Raw genomic sequence first — 18,150 nt, 5'->3', positions numbered from 1 at the left:
ACTGTCTGCAGCTCCAGCTATTAAAAATATTTTAACATGTCTCTCAAACTGCAAACGCCCTGTCTAAACATTGATTAGATTTGCTTGTTGATTATTGGGAACCTGTTGAACCTTCAGCCAGAATAGATAGATAGATAGATAGATAGATAGATAGATAGATAGATAGATAGATAGACAGATAGACAGATTTATTTATTTGTTTTTGCTACTTGTCTTAATTAGCTGTTTTTGTGTTTCTCTCACCAGGGATTCAATGTCTGTTTTTAATGTCTGTGCATATAGTTGGGTGAGTGAGTATTAATATAATGCCTTTGACAAATCAATGTGACTGTTTGGAAGTTAGTGGTTGAGCAATTTAAGCAGCATCAAATATTATGTAGTTTAATTTCTCGAAGGAATTGACAAATATGCTGAAATTTTATATGTTTTGTGTCCTTGCTCACTTCAATAAAAATATTATGGAAAATACGAATACTAATATTACTACTAATAGGCTAATAATATTAATGATAACAATAATAATAATACATACCATTTGTACTGAACTTTTCAACTAATCTCAAATCGATACAGCGTAAAAATAAACTTTAAATTGCGTTAGGATGAATGAGAAGGGTTTTTTTTTTTTTCATTTTGGTGAGCTACACGATATGCTTAATTTGTTTTCGAAATGTAGTTTTGTACCACATAAAAAGATCAGAGTGACACCTCTTCATGTCCGTTTTCTCCTGGGGGAGCGCGCACGCGGCCAAAGAGACTTCCGCGACGCCGCTCGAGCTCGACAAGGCTAGAGAGCACGAGAGCAGGAGGGGGATTTCCAGCGCGAGCCCCCACTTCCCGCAGCAGCCTTGTTTTGCTTTCGGTCTCGACACAGAAACAGAAATAAACGACGGCCACACTTTTTCCTTTTTTTTTTTTCTCACTTAAGGACACAAAATAAATTAAGTTGTCTAAGTTGAGGTTCGCGTGTGTTTAATCTGGCAGCGGGACTGCGAGGCGACAGGCCGTCCAAACTAACAGGTAACATTTGTTTCCGCATATTAACGCTGCTGACTTGCTGCTCTCCCTCTCTCTCTCTCACACACACACACACTCAGACTTCCTACAGGACGACATGACGGGTCCAGAGCTCGCTCTGTAAGTGAAAGTAATACTGTAGTTTTTCTCCGGCTTTGTTGACTAGGAATGACATTTATTTTCACTTTTGGCTGTGTCGGGTTTTTTTCAGGGGCAGTAGACAAACAAGACCGCGGGTTAACTTTTGACTTGACCCTTCGCTGCCAACTAAACCTGCTACTAACACTGTGCAGCAGAGCCAACATGGCTACAATATAATACGCTATTTTAAAACTTGTAGTATCAGCAGGAGGGCAATATTGCTAGTTTGATATTGTACTAGTATTGTCACTGCTAGTTTACTAATATGTGACACTATCACTGTAATGTAGTGGCTTGTTCGCTATTTTCGTCTTGTATTCAGGCCTTCATACATGTGTTTGTACATGAAGCACTAGTTAGCAGACTGTCATTGTAACTACATAAGACCACATTTACGGCGTTTTGCAGCCATAAAACATTAGCCTACTTTTGTTGTCATTTAAATATATGCGTTATTATTTAAGTGATTGTTGTTAAGATGGGTAAACGTCTTTATTTAACACTTTACATGTAAACCTTTATATTTATTGCACTGAAACCTACAGGATCATTCTCAAAGGCTAAAAAAATGTGCTCTTTTTTTTTTGTCTTTGAGAATGATCCTAGCTATCATGCATTTATTTTGAATATTAAACATTTCTATTAAGATCACACTGTAAAAGTTTCCTTAACTTTTACAGATGGTTGCTGGTGCATTTTTATGACCTCCTTTTAACTTTAGATGGGGTTGTAAAAGTCCCTCATTATAATAGCAGTATAAACACATTGCTGTATAAGATTATAACTACTAAGTGTTTGTCTACATCTAATTTAGATAGCGTTACTGGCTCAACCACATACACGTTTAACTTTGTACTGCCTGTATAAACTGGATGACAGGAGTACAGAGATGTCACACTGCAGTGGACCTGTACCTGTAGCTATACGCAGCTGTGGCTGAGCAGAGGGGCCGGATGCAGCTGGAAGTTTCATCCCAGTGGCTCATAATAAGGGATAATATTTAGTATTTGATGTGGTGCCATGTCAGCCTGTTTGACCTGTTAGGGAGCTCATTCTCACGTCAGGAGGCTTGTGCGTTGGCAATCTGCAGCGAGCGCAGGGAGTGTCAGGCTCACTGGCTGATCTGGCCCACCGGACTTTGATCACATCAGGCTACAACGGATCACAACCCTGGCTCTTAAAATCAAATATATAATGGGGTGCGGTGGGTAAAGTTTGCTCTAGCTGTTTTAATAAAAACACGTTTCAAGCTTTTCTGTTAATCATCATCTCTTCTTTCCTCTTTAGTCTTTTAGTCAGAAATTAAAATGACATTTTTATCAGACAGAAAATGTCAGTTAGGGGTTGTGGGTGGGGGCGGCTACAAGTTCCAAACATGATTTGACAGTTTTATTTATGAACTGTGTTTTATGGCGCTTTTTTTCTTTACATATCACGTTAAACAGTGAAAACCGCTGCAGGAATTTTATCTTGTACAACCACTGAAATAATGGATTTAACGGCCTCCTTTTGTTTTGTCACAAGAGTTGATTGTATGGAAAAAAAATTCAAGTGGGTTCTTCCTGTCACAGCGGCTGGCAAGGAAGAACATGTGTCAGTTTGTTTTGGCATTTGTGTTGTTGCTGTATGAGTTATAGCCTGGGTTTTTTTTTTCTTTAGCTAGATGTACATTTTTTTTGAAGACAGTTTATAACAATGTAAGCCTTGCAGATGTTATGTATATACAGATGTTTATGTGTGTGTGTTGAAAAGGCCACAATGCCAGTAGAGAGAATGAGGATGCGGCCATGGTTGGAGGAACAGATCGACTCCTGTCAGATTCCAGGTCTCAAATGGGTAAATAAAGTAAGTAAACACGCGCGTGATAAAGAGCTGAATAAACACATGGAAAAATGCACGTGTGTAACTGACGTTTTTATTTAAACTGTCCGTAGGAAAAGAGAATCTTCCAGATCCCTTGGATGCACGCAGCTCGTCACGGCTGGGACCTGGAGAAAGACGCCCCGCTCTTCATGAGATGGGCCATACACACTGGTAACACTTACCGCTTCTGCTTTTCAGTGGTTTTCATTTTCAAACCCGATAGACACAACGTAGGCCCTCTGTCTCAAATCAGAGAAGCTTTCGATTCATATGACACTCTTAGGTAAGAAATCAGAGCTAAATCACAGAGATTGAGTTATCCTGTAAGGAAGCACACACAGTGTTTTTGGAGGAGAAGGAAATCCCATAAACTTGTTGCCAAATCAGTTGAAGAGAAAGGGAAGAGATTTGTTTTTTCCAGGATCTGCTGAATTACTGCCAGGAAGCTGTTTCCAAGTGCAGAAAAAGTTTCCCAAAAATGAACTTGGAATTGGCTGACGTGAACTGTATGACTTCATTTACAGTTCTGCACTGTAGATGTTTGGAAAGCAGCTGAAATCAGCTTACTTCTAACAGCTGTTTAAAATAAGTAAACTGTTGTCAGACATTCAGTAAATGATTGTACGTAGATATAAGGACATTTATAAGTGTTTAGTAATGCACAGTATCTGTCCACAGTTCTAACTTCTCCTTTGAAGACATATTTTATATTATTACAACTGTGTTTTACTCTATTATCATTCCATATCTGTCTATAGACCAGCGACTGGTTATGGCTGCCCACATGATAAGATTAGATAAGAGAAACTTTAATGTCCTGAGGGGAATCAGTCTTGGGTAAAAGTCCTACATTGAGCTGCAGTCAAGTTAAACATGACAACACATAAGCAACATAAGCAAAGTAATACTTAACTGACAGGACAATTCAAAGGAGCACTAGTGTAAAAAACACAGCACACAGTTAGAAACACAAAATATATGACAATGTATAAACAAGACAACAACGCAAAGGAAGATTTCTTCAATCACACAACACATTACATCATGCTTTAATGATTAATACGTGGCTACATGAGGACTTATAGCTTTTGACACTTATACATCTGTTTATAACAACATTATACTGTGTTATGACACAATAACATGTTAGTATCCTGATTTATAATTGATAAACATATATAAAACTATGTAAATATTTTGTGTAATTATTAGCAGAGTAAAATGTAAGCTGGATAATGTGTGAACAAAATGATAAGATAAGTGGAACGTAGAGCACTTGTTTTTGACTCTATACTTTTATATATTTATATAGAGTTATGACAGTATTTCAGGCATCTCTATTGGTGCTTTCACAAAATATTTACACTGAGATTTTTTGATAAATAATCACGTAAGTGGGTGTTGGGTAAATAATAGAACAGTTTAGTAAGTTCAGAAAATGACATCACTTATGGTAATAGATCCTGTGGTGCTTTGTGAGTTCCATACAAAGAAAAAAACCATCATGTCTGCCTCTGTGGTGTTTTAGGGAAGTACCAGCCAGGCATTGACCGTCCAGATCCAAAGACGTGGAAGGCTAATTTCCGCTGTGCTATGAACAGCCTGCCAGACATAGAGGAGGTGAAGGATAAAAGCATCAAAAAGGGAACCAACGCATTCAGAGTCTATAAGATGCTCTCCTCTACAGAGAGAAACATGAAGAAAGGTGAGTGCTGCTGCTGCTGCTGCTGCTACTGCTGCGTGACATGGCCACGAACTGTCTAACTTTTCTTTACTGTATAATTTTATATCTTATTTATTATTTATTGTCGCTTTTGAATTAATTTCTTAAGTGTTTCTCTCTGTCTGTTTGTCCATTTAGGAAAGAAGAAGACAGACAAGGAGGGGAGGCCCAGAGCACATAAAGAGGTACGTCACATTACCCTCTCATTACATACACAGAGCACGCTATTTCTAATCACTATAAGTGGCATGACAGAAAACAAGTGACGTTTCTGGCATCACAGGAATATTTTATGTTTCCTAGAAACTCAAGTTGTTGCCTTGACTCATTTTAATGGTGGTTCAAAACTTGCCTGAACAATCAGCTTCAGCTCCTGTTCTCACACGACACTGAAATTTACCAGAAAACAGGCAGCTTCAGCCAAACTTTCCTGCTTGATTTGGTTCCATCTCTCTGAACAGTCCAACATAAGTCAAAGCAGTAGCTGCTAGTTCCAGTTAATTCTTTCCAAAATGATTTGATTGGCAGCTGTATTAACAAAGTCAGCACAGAGGACATTTGTTTAATTTGTACAGTGAATTAAAAATCTTAAAACATCCATTTTTACTTAATTTACCAAAATATTCTTAATTTAAGAAATGATGAAGCATTAAATCAGTAATAGGAGTCAGAGTTGCTATAAAAATGCTCAGCCAGGAATTCTGAGTACAAATAAATAACACAACTTTTTAAAGTGTATTTTTATTTTTTTTGAGTATTAAACTGTATTTTAGTATTAGTGGTTAAGTTAAACTGTGTGTTTACATGTCTGGAATGGAGCAGATATCAGGCTGTGTCCTTTTATGGAATAAGTTGTTTATACAGCCTCAAATCACACTTAGAAGCATCTATTTAACAGCTAAATACCTGAGCAAATACACTAGCATAAACTATACTCATGTCTTTAATTGGGCCACTTCATCCCAGCTGTCTTATCAAAGAAAATGTTTGTAGGTTATCATACTGAGACCTCAACTTGTTTTTGAGGAGTTTGAATTAGGAGCTTTCTGTTGTAGATTGACTCTATTTGTCTGTCTTATCATCTTACGCAATGGATCAACATTCTTCCTCTCTCCTCTCCTCTCACCAGCGGGTAGCCTCTTCATCTCCAGACAGACTTCGCTCCGAAGCTCACACGGGACCCATCGACTACACGAAGCAAGAAACGCTCAAACAGGAAACGATCAAGCAGGAAGTAGTAGAGCTCACAGTGACCGACAGTGCCTCAGGTACTACACTACCTACTATCTCCTGTTTTACTATAATGTGGTTTATGTTTCTGTGTTTTGTGACAAATTTCCAACAGTGTGGTTGAGCTGTTGCTCACAGTCCAAATTATAAATACTTGTGTGTTCCATACACCTCGCTCATCAGTAGGTGTTGCTATACTTTCACACCTGGTGCTGGTTTAATGTGAGATTTGACATTAAATGATGCTAGTTTCATCAGAACTGTCTGGATTTGTGATAGAAATCCTGCTTCACTGGTGGTGTGAAGTTAGGAGGATATGGGTGCTCACCAGGCAGGGAAGAGTTGCATTATGGGTTAGCAATTGTGGTATCCAGTATTTTGAAGCTTAATTTATATTTGGAAACTGAAACATTGAGGATATCTGACTTTCAAAATACAATATAGGTGCTATAAGCTTAATACCATTACTGTGCAAACACAAAGGAAATCTGTTGTAGGAAGAGAAAACAAATATTTGCTGTTGATTTTAACTGTACTTGATATTATTTAATTTTTTCGGTGACAGCAAAACATTGAGAGGAAGTTGTTTTCTGATGTTAATGATAAATATTTAATACATATTTAACTAAGAATTGAGGTTTGAGATTAGCTGATGGAGAACATGATTAAGAAAAATCACTTCCTTTAATCTCACAGCAGTGGTTACAAGCTAGCCGTATTCTTTTAAAATCAGTAAATCACTGACTCATTCACGGTGCCAGCCTGTCGTAACTCCTCCTCTCTGTCCACGTCAAAGCCATTCACAGTTCGGGAGAGGATCACGTGATCACCAGCGAGCAGCTGCCGTTCGTCTGCCAGACGATCGAAGTGACCACAGAGAACGAAGAGCAGACCGTCAGCTCCTCCCACTCGTACCCGCTTCAAATCTCTCCGGTGTCTTCGTGCTGCGGTGAGACAGACACACCACACCACTGCACACCTCACCACAGCCTGCGGGCATAACTGGGTCGGTTGTTTGGGAGCAGGCCTACAGAAGGCAGCAGCAGAACCACAGTTGCCACCATAGTAATACATTTTAGGACATAGTGGTTATTATTATTTATAAAAACTGCATAGGGCAAAGGGACTGGTGTGGTGAAACTGCTTTATCTGGCTGTCAAACACATCATGTTTACAGTAGCCAATGAAAACAGACAGTGGCTCCAGAAACTGTTAACATCAGTCATTACATCATAACATAATTCACTTATAGCATCTGCATCTCCTTCATAACAGTCACCAGATCTTATCTAAAGATTGGAGCAGTTTGCACAAACCATCTGATTTGCCGAATAGGCGACAACAGATGTGAAGCAGCATCGATGATCACCTCTGCTAACAGCGTTTTAATCAGATTTGTTCAGGCTTCGCGTTGTTGAACTCGGTGCAATCGTAAGCACAGCGTTGGTTTCTATACAGGCTCATCACTGATATTTGAATATTTGGATTTGTTTTATTTGGCATTTTCTTCGATTGCATCATCGCCACCCAGAGATCAGTTTCCCAACCAGTCATTCAGGCAGAGCTGGCTCCATCGCTTTACAGTTGTAGTCATTCCAATCCTTCTTTGTACGTCTTTTCATTTTATCTCTATCGCTGCCATCATCCGTGCAGCCTCTTGTTTTGTGCTACTGTGTACATGTTTGTCCAGTTTCAACTGTAGGAAAACACGCTATTGGATAAGAGCCTTTTTAAAGTGCTTCTCTGTTTATAATGGAGCTCTAAACAAACTCTTTCTTCTCCTGCTCTAAATCTCTCTCTCTCTCTGCTTCTGTTTTTCTCTCTAGCTGCTGCATGCAATCTGAGGGGTGGGGGCGGGGGGTTGGGGGTTTCTCGCTGGCATCGGTGATGATTTTCCGAACGCTGTTTTATTAATTTTTAACCTGTATCTTTATTTCTACAGGCAGTGACACAGACAGTGATACAGAAGACAACAAACAGGTGAATCTCCCTTTATACAAACATACAGTACACGGACACAAAGGAGAGAGTGATAAATGAATTATTAACTGGCGCGATCTTCAGATAAACAGGTTTTTACCTGTCTTAACCCCACTGCTGAAACAGGGTGTGTGTGTGTGTGTGTGTGCATGCATGTTGTTCTGTCTTTGAGAGAACCATTTCCAATTGAACACCAGCATTATGAGGACATTTTAGTCTGTCCTCACAACTTCACAGAGCTGTTTGAAGCTTCAGAACAGGTTTTAAGGTGAAGGGTAGTATTGGGTTTAGGTTCAGTTTAGGTTAAGGGTTGGGTTTAGGCATTTAGTTGTGATGTGTAAGGAGCTAGGGGATGGATTATGTCAATGAGTGTCCCCACAATGACATAAAGACAAACGTGTGTGTGTGTGTGTGTGTGTGTGTGTGTGTGTGTGTTTGTTCCTTCCTGTAATGTTGCAAGAAACCGAGAAGAGGGAGGGCCTTATCAGGAACTGTGTCTGTCAAACATTAACTGTTTGATTTAAGGTTGTTCTTTTTAGTACATTGTACCCACAGTGAACACACACACACACACACACACACACACACACACACACACACACACACACACACAAAATACACTGCACTGCATATCATCAGTAGTAAGAGTGCACAAGTGTTTTAAAGCATGTTAAAAGTTATGTGGAAACTCTGCTTTAGATCTCAATCTGACATTAAGTTATAATGGTAGCAGATTTTAGCGGAGGCTGAATAGTTGAGATATATATATATATATATATATATATATATATATATATATAATGCATCTTATAGCAGCACTCTGTGAAGCATATCATATTGAAATATTGTGACTGGGTTATAGAGCGTTATCATAATTTTTGCGGTGGTGTTGCATTTACCACAACATACGTCAAAGTAATGTTACCTTCTCCTTTTTTTTGTTCCCTTCTCCTTTTTCATTGTTTTGACTGACAGGGCGTCAGTGCGATCTGGGCTCGGGACCACGGCGCATCAGTTCTCAGGGTTCCCTCATGTTCTCTTCCCGGCATGGCCACCTTCGTCACCGCAAGCAAGCCCAACTTCAAGGTGACCAGCACGCGAGACCCGGCCCCCCTCATCAGCTACCACGCTGACAGCTGGATGCCGACCTACGGCCCGAACTCTCTCGCGAACCCGCCGACGAGCCACACCCATGAGGTGCGGGCCAGCGTCATAATGAAAACCTCGGACGTCACTTCCTCCTGACCTCTGACCCCCCCTCATCCCCGCCCCTCCCTCTTCCTCCCCTAGATGAGAGAAGTATCATCACTGCTTCCAGGGCATAGGAATGACAGAGAATGTCACTTTTTCTCCGTGACAGGGCCACATGGAGCCTAAAGAGGGCGAGCCTTTGATTTTACTGTAGCTTCAGTCTGGGCTGTGAAATCCCCTCAAGTTTTCCTTGTTATCAGAGTAATCGCTGAAAGGTGTCCGGGGCCGTGGCTCGACTCGCCTCTTCTACTGTCTGCATCTGCAAGGCCACGAGGGTCTGCGTGATGTGAATTAGTGATCTTCCCGTGACTGTGAGGGGCCGCACACCATCAGAGTGCAGCTAAGATTTATGACCGGGCGCGTCATGAAACGCATGAGCTCATCCGTGTGGTATGAATACAACCGCGCGTGCGTCCATAGGGATGGGTATCATTACAAATCAATCCATAACTACTCTTATCGGATCCTAAAATATATATTTTTTTTTAAAGAATAAATTCTACATTTGATTTATATTTTAAATATAAATACATTTGCTTCTAGAGCAGCAACAATTTGTGTTTTAAAACAGCGATGTCATTATATAAACTCTCACTGGAAACAAATCTAAAATGTCAGTAAAATAAATAATAATTGTGACATTAAATGGTGAGTGAAGTTTAGAAAGACTGAAGAACAAAGACACGAGTCAGTTCTCCTCTCTGCAGCTGAGGTGATTCACCGCTGCACGTACGGCTGCTTCAACTTGTCTGTGCTCGTTGAACAGGTGGTTTGATGAAGTACTCATTGGTGTCAAACACTGACACACGGTATAGAGGAGAGGCTGGAACATGACTATAAGTTACACCAAAACATATAAAAGAAGAGTTCAAACACAGTTACACTGCATCTAATGTAGACACCTGACACCTCCTGCTTCATCGCCATTTTAGGTAATGGTTTGAAAATGCCAGCGATGTTGGAATGAATAAACATGACATAAGTACTGATAGCGGCACCATTTGTCAAGGATCAATACCGTACTAGTTCTCGATACCCATCCCTACACTTCCGTTGTCCATATTAAATGTGGCCCTTTTTAATCATCCATGTCACTGCTAGATCAGTGTGCCCGCTGCGTTGTGCTAACACTTTAGAACACACTTTGCCAAATGAAAGAAATGCACCACTTTTATCAAGTTGTGAAGATTTTTTAGTGTTTTAAAAAAAGAAAGAAGCGTTGCCATAGTTTAGCCTGGTTTGAAACTACATTGTCTTTTTTTTATTGTTTGCACTTCATGAATATTTTTCAAAACTCCTGCATAAAACATGTAGATTATCCACAGTTAAGATTACAAAAAAATATCTAAAAATAGTGTACGCTCAAGTGTTGGCATTAAACATGAAATGTTCCACTGGGAAACACAAAATGAACCTGTGTTCATACCAATGAATTTAGGAGTTTAGAGGAAATTGCAGCTCGTTTAGCAAACTACTTCTCCTGACAGGAAGATACGAAAAGAATCAATAGGCGTGATTATCAAGATCAAAAGTGACAATCATTTATAAGCCCCGATTTGCCCTGCGGCGGAAAGTAGGCGTGTGTGTGTGTGTGTGTGTGTGTATGTATATATATCTGTGTCTGTTTGTCTGTGGACCTCAGGACATTGTACCCGCCAACAAACAACTGACAGAAGAAAAAAAACAACAGACTCACTGACAAACAAACAGACAGACAGACTGTGAACATGTATTCATGTCCTCTCCTCCTCCTGGTGTTAATAATGTACATAGCTCATATGTATGTATGTATGTATGCCTGCGAACCGCTTCAGCACCTTATGGACAGCACTGGTGTGTGTGTGTGTTTTTGTTTGTGTGTGTGAGAGAGCGAGAGAGAGAGGGGGAGAGATGGAGAGAAAAAGCCTTATTGATGATGTGTGCCTTTGAAAGTGTGTGGCTAGACTCAAACTCTCTGTGCTTTAGTCTGCTAGTGACACATGCAGGTAGCTGCGAGGCAAACTGTTGTCAGGAGCATGGAGGAATGTGGAACGTGGTTACACTGGCTATATCTGTACCATTCTCGACCTGTTCACTTGGGTAAAAAAGTAACAAAGGTCATCCTCAAATGTGAGAATATTTCTATTTAAGCTCCTTGTGTTAAAGGAAGAAGACAAAGGGAGAATTCTCAGGGTTTCAAATGTTCATGTGAACATCTTAACTTGAGCGAGTGCAATCTGCAGTTAATTCTGTGTATGGAAAGTGAATGGAAGCCTTGTTGTCCTTATGATAACAAGGAGCATGGATTTGAGATACATCCCAGAGGACAGCAGAAGCTGAGCGCTGTTGTTTTTCTACGCCCTTATCTCCCAGTTCAAAACATCAGTGCACAGCTGGCTGTTTCATCATCATGTCCACTTCTCCATTCCTCCTTGTAGTACAGTACAGTACAGTACAGTAGCATCCAGCTCCACAGTGTACCTCATTGTTAACCACTCATTTATAATTAAATCTCCACATCTACATATGTTTTTAAAGTGCTAATGAAATAATGAACTGTGACAGCAAACAAAGATATTTCTTTTTTCTATTTTATTAGCCTTTATGTGAGCAGGCTCATTTGTTTCTGTCATGTACAAAAACACCATGTACCTTTTTAAACATAGTAGAAATTGAAATGTCAGTCTGAGGTCTCCTGACAGTCATGACCTATGTATGACCAGTAATATCAGCATGTTAACAGCTAGCAGGCTAAAGCACAGTCCTCCTTCCCAGCCTGCTGTAAGCAGAGCTCCAGTGGGAACAGCTCCAAATGTTCCTGTAGGAAAACCACATGGACAAATAGGAACCTGCCATGATTTGAACCAAACCCTGTGAGTGATTTACACTGGACGCACATTACTATCATGGTGACTTTATTTAAGATTCTAGTTGAATCAAAGGGGGGGAGGGGGGTTGGGTTGGGCGACAGCAGACATGGGATAGGTGTTGCTTTTACCAAATGTTTATTCCATGTGCCTTCATTGTTTCATTGAAAGATTGCTGAAAGTTTCTCTGTGGCTACACTTTATGATAGTTCTCCATGGACAGGCTTCTCAAAGAGCTGCAATATTTAAAGCAACGTCTGTTAATACTTGCATACCTTTTGTATCAATGCATTTATCCTCGTGAGCCTACTATCTTTCTTCTTATTGGTCACATCCTCTCTGGATGCTATATTGACAAATTACAGTAGGGGTGTGTACAACCATGTAGTTGTTATGACCAAATCAGAAACTCTTAATTGTTTGTGAACCTTGAATGTGCCAAATCACGGCAAGCATTGCCTGGAAAAGACATGGTCCATATTAGGCCTTTAAAACAAATGTCATTTTGCGTTTTCAGTATTGACTTGGTATCGGAAAGTTTTAAACGTTCAAAACTTCGGGTTTAATTATCAATTAAGACTCTCACTAAAGTAGATTGGCTCAAAAAGCCTTGACCATGTTATCATAAAGAGGTCCAGCATGGAACAACTGAAGTACACTTTGAACCGGAGTCCATTTCTTCTTTTGTTATGTGTTTTAAAAGGGACGTCATTACCAGAGTCAACAGTGAATGTTGATGTCTGCAGGCTGTTATACTGCTATTTAAAATTGCTCTATCATGTAGTTGGTTGATCTTTTCCAACCTGCTTTTGCTTCACATGATTCAGAATCACTGAATCACCACTCAGTTAAAAACCAAGGTGTTTATTACGCTCATAAAACATTCACTTTCACAATAAATAAATAAAAAGTCACCACTTTATTCTCTGTACAATATGATAACTACATGTGAATCAGCCTGTAATTCTGAATAAAGACTGTTTTTGTATTTATTCTTAAGTGTTCACCATGTCTTATGACATGTAGAAGAGATTGAAGAAGATTGCTAAGGGTTTATCTTATGCTCTCATAAAGATCAGAGTCAGTTTTTATGGCCTGTAAGACTGGCACAACTTCTATCTCTGTTGCCGTTAAGATAAAAATTGTCCAGTAAAAACAAAGTCCTCCAGTTTTTCAGGACATGCTGCCTGTTCTCTTCGCAGTACAAATGTGCAGTGTTAGTTCAAGTTTGAGATAAGACTGAAAAGGTTTGGTGTGTTGTGCTGAGGTTTGCATGCCGGTACACATAATGACTGCACAAGAATATCAGGGACTGCTTTTGTGTTTGTGCGGTTTAGCTTTTCATCAGAGCAGTGAGAGGCGGTGCAGATGGCTTCTTGTTTCACACACTTAAAAACACACGTACAGCTCATTCAGTTTAACCAGAGCGCTAACTGCTGTTTCAGTTTCAGTTGCTGTTCTCGGTTCTCACTCTACTTCCTGTTTGTCTCTTGGGCCACAGTGGGTAGCTGGCCAGTTGCCTTGACAACTGCTAACCACATGCCATTAGTCAGTAAACACACACATCTTTAGTATGGTATATCTAATATATTTTCCCTTGTGTTCACTTTTCTTCCTTATGTCCTCTGGGCCAACTGTCATCTCAAAAAATCCCTGATTTACTTTCTATTCCTCTTTTAATGGTACTTAAAATAGGGCAGGAAACAAACCAAGTAATTGCTTTTGAAAAGCCCCTTAACTATTCTTAAGTGGATGTATATAGTATTACAAACAAATCCTCTCTGAGAGCCAACTCATCTTAGTAGCATGATCTGAAAGACAAATCAAATCTGTCAGTTAAAAGAAATCAAAATTCAAATTCACCACTATCTAAGGCAAACTTTGACATTGTCAGCATTTGAATTTTGAAACATTTTCTTAATTATATTTTTTATTGATGCAACATCAATATGTTTATTCTTTTAAAAAACTGAGTGAAATGTATTCAAACAAATATAGAAAATGTTTTGCATTGATGGCTCACTTATGCCATCTAGTGTTCAAAAGTCAAATTACAGCTTCCTTTCCTTGGTCACAAAATGTCTTTATTTACATCAGTATTATACGTTTTATGATGTCCAAGTATTAGAACAAGCACCTGGATGAATATCTTTGGACTATTATAATGATTCGATATGAGACACAGTGCCTTTAGTATCAAAACTACAGTAGAGATGGAAGATAAAGTTCAAGTTTATTTAGTTTAGATTTAGTCTTGACTTGGTCCAGCTATAATATGGCTGTCTACAATAGCTATGGCAATGTACAAAAATGTAAACATACTAACTAATACACAGGATATGTTATTCTTAATTTAGAACACATTGCACCTTCTGGACACATTCTCCCGGATACAGAGTTAAAGTGCACCTATTCACAGATAATATATTTCAAAATGCAGAATACAATTTGAAGATGTCCCCTTTTTAACAAGACTGAAATGCAGCCTCAGAAACCCCCCTCCCTCATGGTGGTGGTAAAGGAAAAGTCAGGTTCAACCGCTATTTCGGCCCCTTGGGACCGACATGCTGCTAGCTTGGCTAAAAAGCCACAGCCCATAAAAATGTATTCAAATATGATATTTTCACAGCAGGGGTAGACAGGTTCAGTTGATAGAAATAAAGCAGCTTGGTGGAGACCATTAAAGGTACTTCTTAATGGAGAAATGATGTGTGATATTGAAACAACACACTACCTTTGACAGACATCGGTCAGACTTTTAGGTTTAAAATCCTAACCCACAGATGTTTTCCTCACTAATCTCAAATATGCACAACAGTACAAGACTTGAAAATAATGGCATATCTCACACTATCATGAGTATCATGCCAGAGGGAGCAATGCACCGCCTCACCTGATCTCACTTAATCTCATGGGTAAGGGGATGTAGACAAACTGGAGACTGACATGAAAATAGCAAACATGTTGGAAATGATTGTGGTGGCCCTAATGAGTCTATGAACAGTTGTGGAGTTTGAATTCTTACTTGAAGTATAAATCACAGTATACTTCTACTTAAGTAAAGGATCTGCACAATTCCTCAGAAGCTCCTCTGTTAATAGTTTGCCTGTTGTTACTGGAAACCTGAGTCTGTATCTGAATTTCCTGCCTTCACATCAAATAACTGCAGAATTAACATTATCATTCCCAAAGCTTGAGTAAACACACCATTAACTCAACCACCACCTTCATCAGGAACATCTTGTAAAATTTAACTCAAGGTCTTAAAATGACCGTAAATCAAAATATATTGTAAACTGCCACTGAATCAACAATGATATATCTAATCAAAACTGATACATTAGCCTAAAATATAAATTAACACAGCAATGAATTAACTTTTTGGCCACTTGGGGGAAGCGCAATAAGCTGTAAACATAATTACTGACATATTATCACCTTTAAAGTTGATACAGTGATACTGTTTTTGGGTGATATGAACCAAAGGCAGTAAGGCTAAAACACAAGAGGAGCTGCAGAATCGGGTTATTGTTATCTGTGGGTCCATCACTCAGAGCGACATCTTTGATAAAGCTTTAAACAATATAATCAGTAAATACAATGAACACTTTCCATGAATTTGGATTATCATTGGCTTTTTATGCCAATTTCGATTGAAAAAAATCATTCCACCACCATGTGTCGAAATGTGCAACCTTATTTGGCTGCTGGCCTATGAGCTATTTACTATTGTTATGTTAACAATAGAAAATGTGCCTTGGTTCATAACATGCTGCGCCACCAATACTCTGCTCTGAATGATATCAACAACAGCCTCAGCTTTCATATGTTTCTAAATCTGACAATGTCTTACATTACAAATCAGAATTGATGTCTCTGAGCTAGAGGGAATGAGTTGAACTCAGTTTCTTCGTTTTATTTATTTTTGAGAATGCAGGAAAGCCGAATGAAGACAGAATAGCAAAAGCCCTGTGGGGGGAGGATTTGATCCCAAGCCTGCAGGGGGAATGCAAGCTTTCAGAGGCACGAGTTACAACAATAACACACACGAGACAGGGAAATCATTCTGGGCCACTTTCGATCTTTTCTTTTCCCTGTCTCCTACTTTTCTTTCTATCATCCTCAAAGGAATATATCTGAAGGGATATTATCATAGGTTAACTGTTACTCCTGGTTGGATTCGAGGGTCAACATGCAGACATCAGATTCACAGATTGTCTGTTGTTCAGCTTTTATTTTAAAGTGCATATATGAGCTCAGTGTGGCTCTTTGGTTGGGTTAATGTACGCGTCTCAAAAGTGAGGAAATATCAGCTTCACCAAATGCGTGACAGTGCATCTGTCTGTGATGTTTAATTGCGTATACACACAGTTTGTGCACGTGAGCTCCAGCAGAGGTTGTCCATTTGTGTATTTGTGTATTACAGGTTACCATAATACTCTCTCTCTCCCCTTCTCTGATAAACCTGCTGTGGTGGCTCTGTGTGTAATGGGCTGCAGGTGAGCCTCTCTGATTGGCCTTGTGAGTGATTGTGTTTTAGTGTTTGTGTGTGTAGGTTGTTCTGGAGGTGGTTGAAACCTAAAAGCGTGAGGTAAAAGCTGCTGTGGGCTCTACTTTATCTACTTCCAGCATCTTTTTAACTATGCCTTTGATAAATATGGTAAGTAGTATCTTGTAAGTATGTTTTGCTGCTACTACTACTGTAGTCCTATTGATCTGCAGTTTTATGATGTATTTTCTCCTGTTTTATTTTTTAGATTTGGTTATTTAAAGAGAGATTTATGTTTGTGTGTCTTTTTGTTTGAGTTGGTAAATTAAGGTTGAGTCATTTAGTTCCATTTTGTTTTCAATTCACCTTGAATTGTGTCAAATAAATACTTTTAAGGGCCCTTAATAATGGTATGTCAGGGTTTCCCCTATAGGCCATGTCATAACAAGACCACCAAGCAAAGCATACATGTATCAGTGTCCTTCCTGCCCTCCAGTCCTCTCTTCTGACTAAAATGATGTTCTAGCAGTAAATGACACCAAAACAGTCAGGAGAAGAGGTGAGGTATGAAGGGGGTGGGAAAAAGCAATGATTTCTTCAATCAACAGTACCAGTTAAAAGTTTGGACACACTTTCTCATGCATGTGAATGGAAAGGTGTCTCCAAACTTATGATTGGTACTGTACCTTACAGTCTGGGTTATGTTATTGCTCAGCCACAGATGACAGTGGGTGAGAGTGCAGAATGACGACACATGCATACAGTATATGATATTATAATAAATGCATTGGAACAATGTCAAGAGGTCATATCATTATGCACAGCCATATTTCAAATACAGTTTTGTCATTGTATTTCCAGGAGAACAGTCAAATTCCACACAGTCCGTCACGTGGTAGATGTAGAGTTTTTGTTGTTTATGAATAACAAGAGGGGATTCTATTATAAATATTATTTTATATGTAATATAAAAATATTATATCATATATAAATTAATTCAAAAGTCAAGTAATCTCTTTTATTCAGTTGCCTAAGGGCATAGATCTGTCCGCTGGGCTGTAAGATTACCCTGCAGGTAATAAATACCATGTTCCTCTCTGAATTACAGGTAGTGTTTTTCTCTGATTTGGAGCTCAGTTAGGGAGAAAACCTCTTGTGGTTTTGGGATTGTAGCAGGGGAAAAAAAGTTTTGTAGAGCTTTTATATCTAAGTGGTCCAAAAACCTTCAGGTTCATGTCCAACTGGGACCTGACTGGCTTTACCGCTTTTCTAAAAACACACTGGGACATTCAGTGTGCCGGCAGCTAAAAAGATAATATAAAAAGATTTCAGTCTGAACAAAACTGCTGTGTGCAGTCCCATAGCAGCAGGTCAAGTATGTTGAAAAGTGTCTGAATGTTCCTAGGTCAAAACTAATACGGTTGGATGAAGAAAAGTGGGCACATTGTTTTTAGATTGAATAAATTAAGATTAGTTTAGAGTGTGAGATATGCAAGATAATGGGATAATGAGTGCTGCAACAGAACGAACACACCATTTAGGTTTTGTAATAATATGGATGAACACAATGTAGGTTGAACTTTAATTATTTGGTCTTTTACATCTCTTCT

At 39.1% G+C, this 18,150-nt stretch overlaps 1 protein-coding gene across 2 annotated transcripts; it reads left to right on the top strand.

Moving 5' to 3' along the window:
- Positions 1–782: 782 nt before the first annotated feature.
- irf2b (interferon regulatory factor 2b) lies at positions 783–13,035 on the top strand. Of its 2 annotated transcripts, none has more exons than XM_053323825.1 (9): positions 783–1,020; positions 2,911–3,003; positions 3,093–3,192; positions 4,550–4,726; positions 4,883–4,929; positions 5,874–6,012; positions 6,771–6,923; positions 7,917–7,954; positions 8,930–13,035. In XM_053323825.1, exons 2-9 carry the CDS (start codon positions 2,917–2,919, stop codon positions 9,197–9,199), a joined length of 1,011 nt encoding a protein of 336 aa, XP_053179800.1. In that variant the 5' UTR covers positions 783–1,020; positions 2,911–2,916; the 3' UTR covers positions 9,200–13,035. The 2 variants fall into 2 exon arrangements, with proteins under 2 accessions (XP_053179800.1, XP_053179801.1); XM_053323826.1 differs by lacking the exon at positions 783–1,020 and adding an exon at positions 1,092–1,137.
- Positions 13,036–18,150: the final 5,115 nt, after the last annotated feature.

This window comes from Scomber japonicus, chromosome 8, assembly GCF_027409825.1.
Source record: "Scomber japonicus isolate fScoJap1 chromosome 8, fScoJap1.pri, whole genome shotgun sequence".
Taxonomy (NCBI): domain Eukaryota; kingdom Metazoa; phylum Chordata; class Actinopteri; order Scombriformes; family Scombridae; genus Scomber; species Scomber japonicus.
Note: the sequence above shows the minus strand (reverse complement) of the source record. Positions and strands in the feature narration are given on the sequence as shown.

Excerpts from the sequence above, each read along its gene's own strand:
- irf2b (XM_053323825.1), top strand. The coding sequence starts at position 2,917 with ATGCCAGTAGAGAGAATGAGGATGCGGCCATGGTTGGAGGAACAGATC. Across the intron at positions 4,930-5,873 it reads GGCCCAGAGCACATAAAGAG|CGGGTAGCCTCTTCATCTCC; the intron begins GTACGTCACATT and ends TCCTCTCACCAG. Across the intron at positions 6,013-6,770 it reads AGTGACCGACAGTGCCTCAG|CCATTCACAGTTCGGGAGAG; the intron begins GTACTACACTAC and ends TCCACGTCAAAG.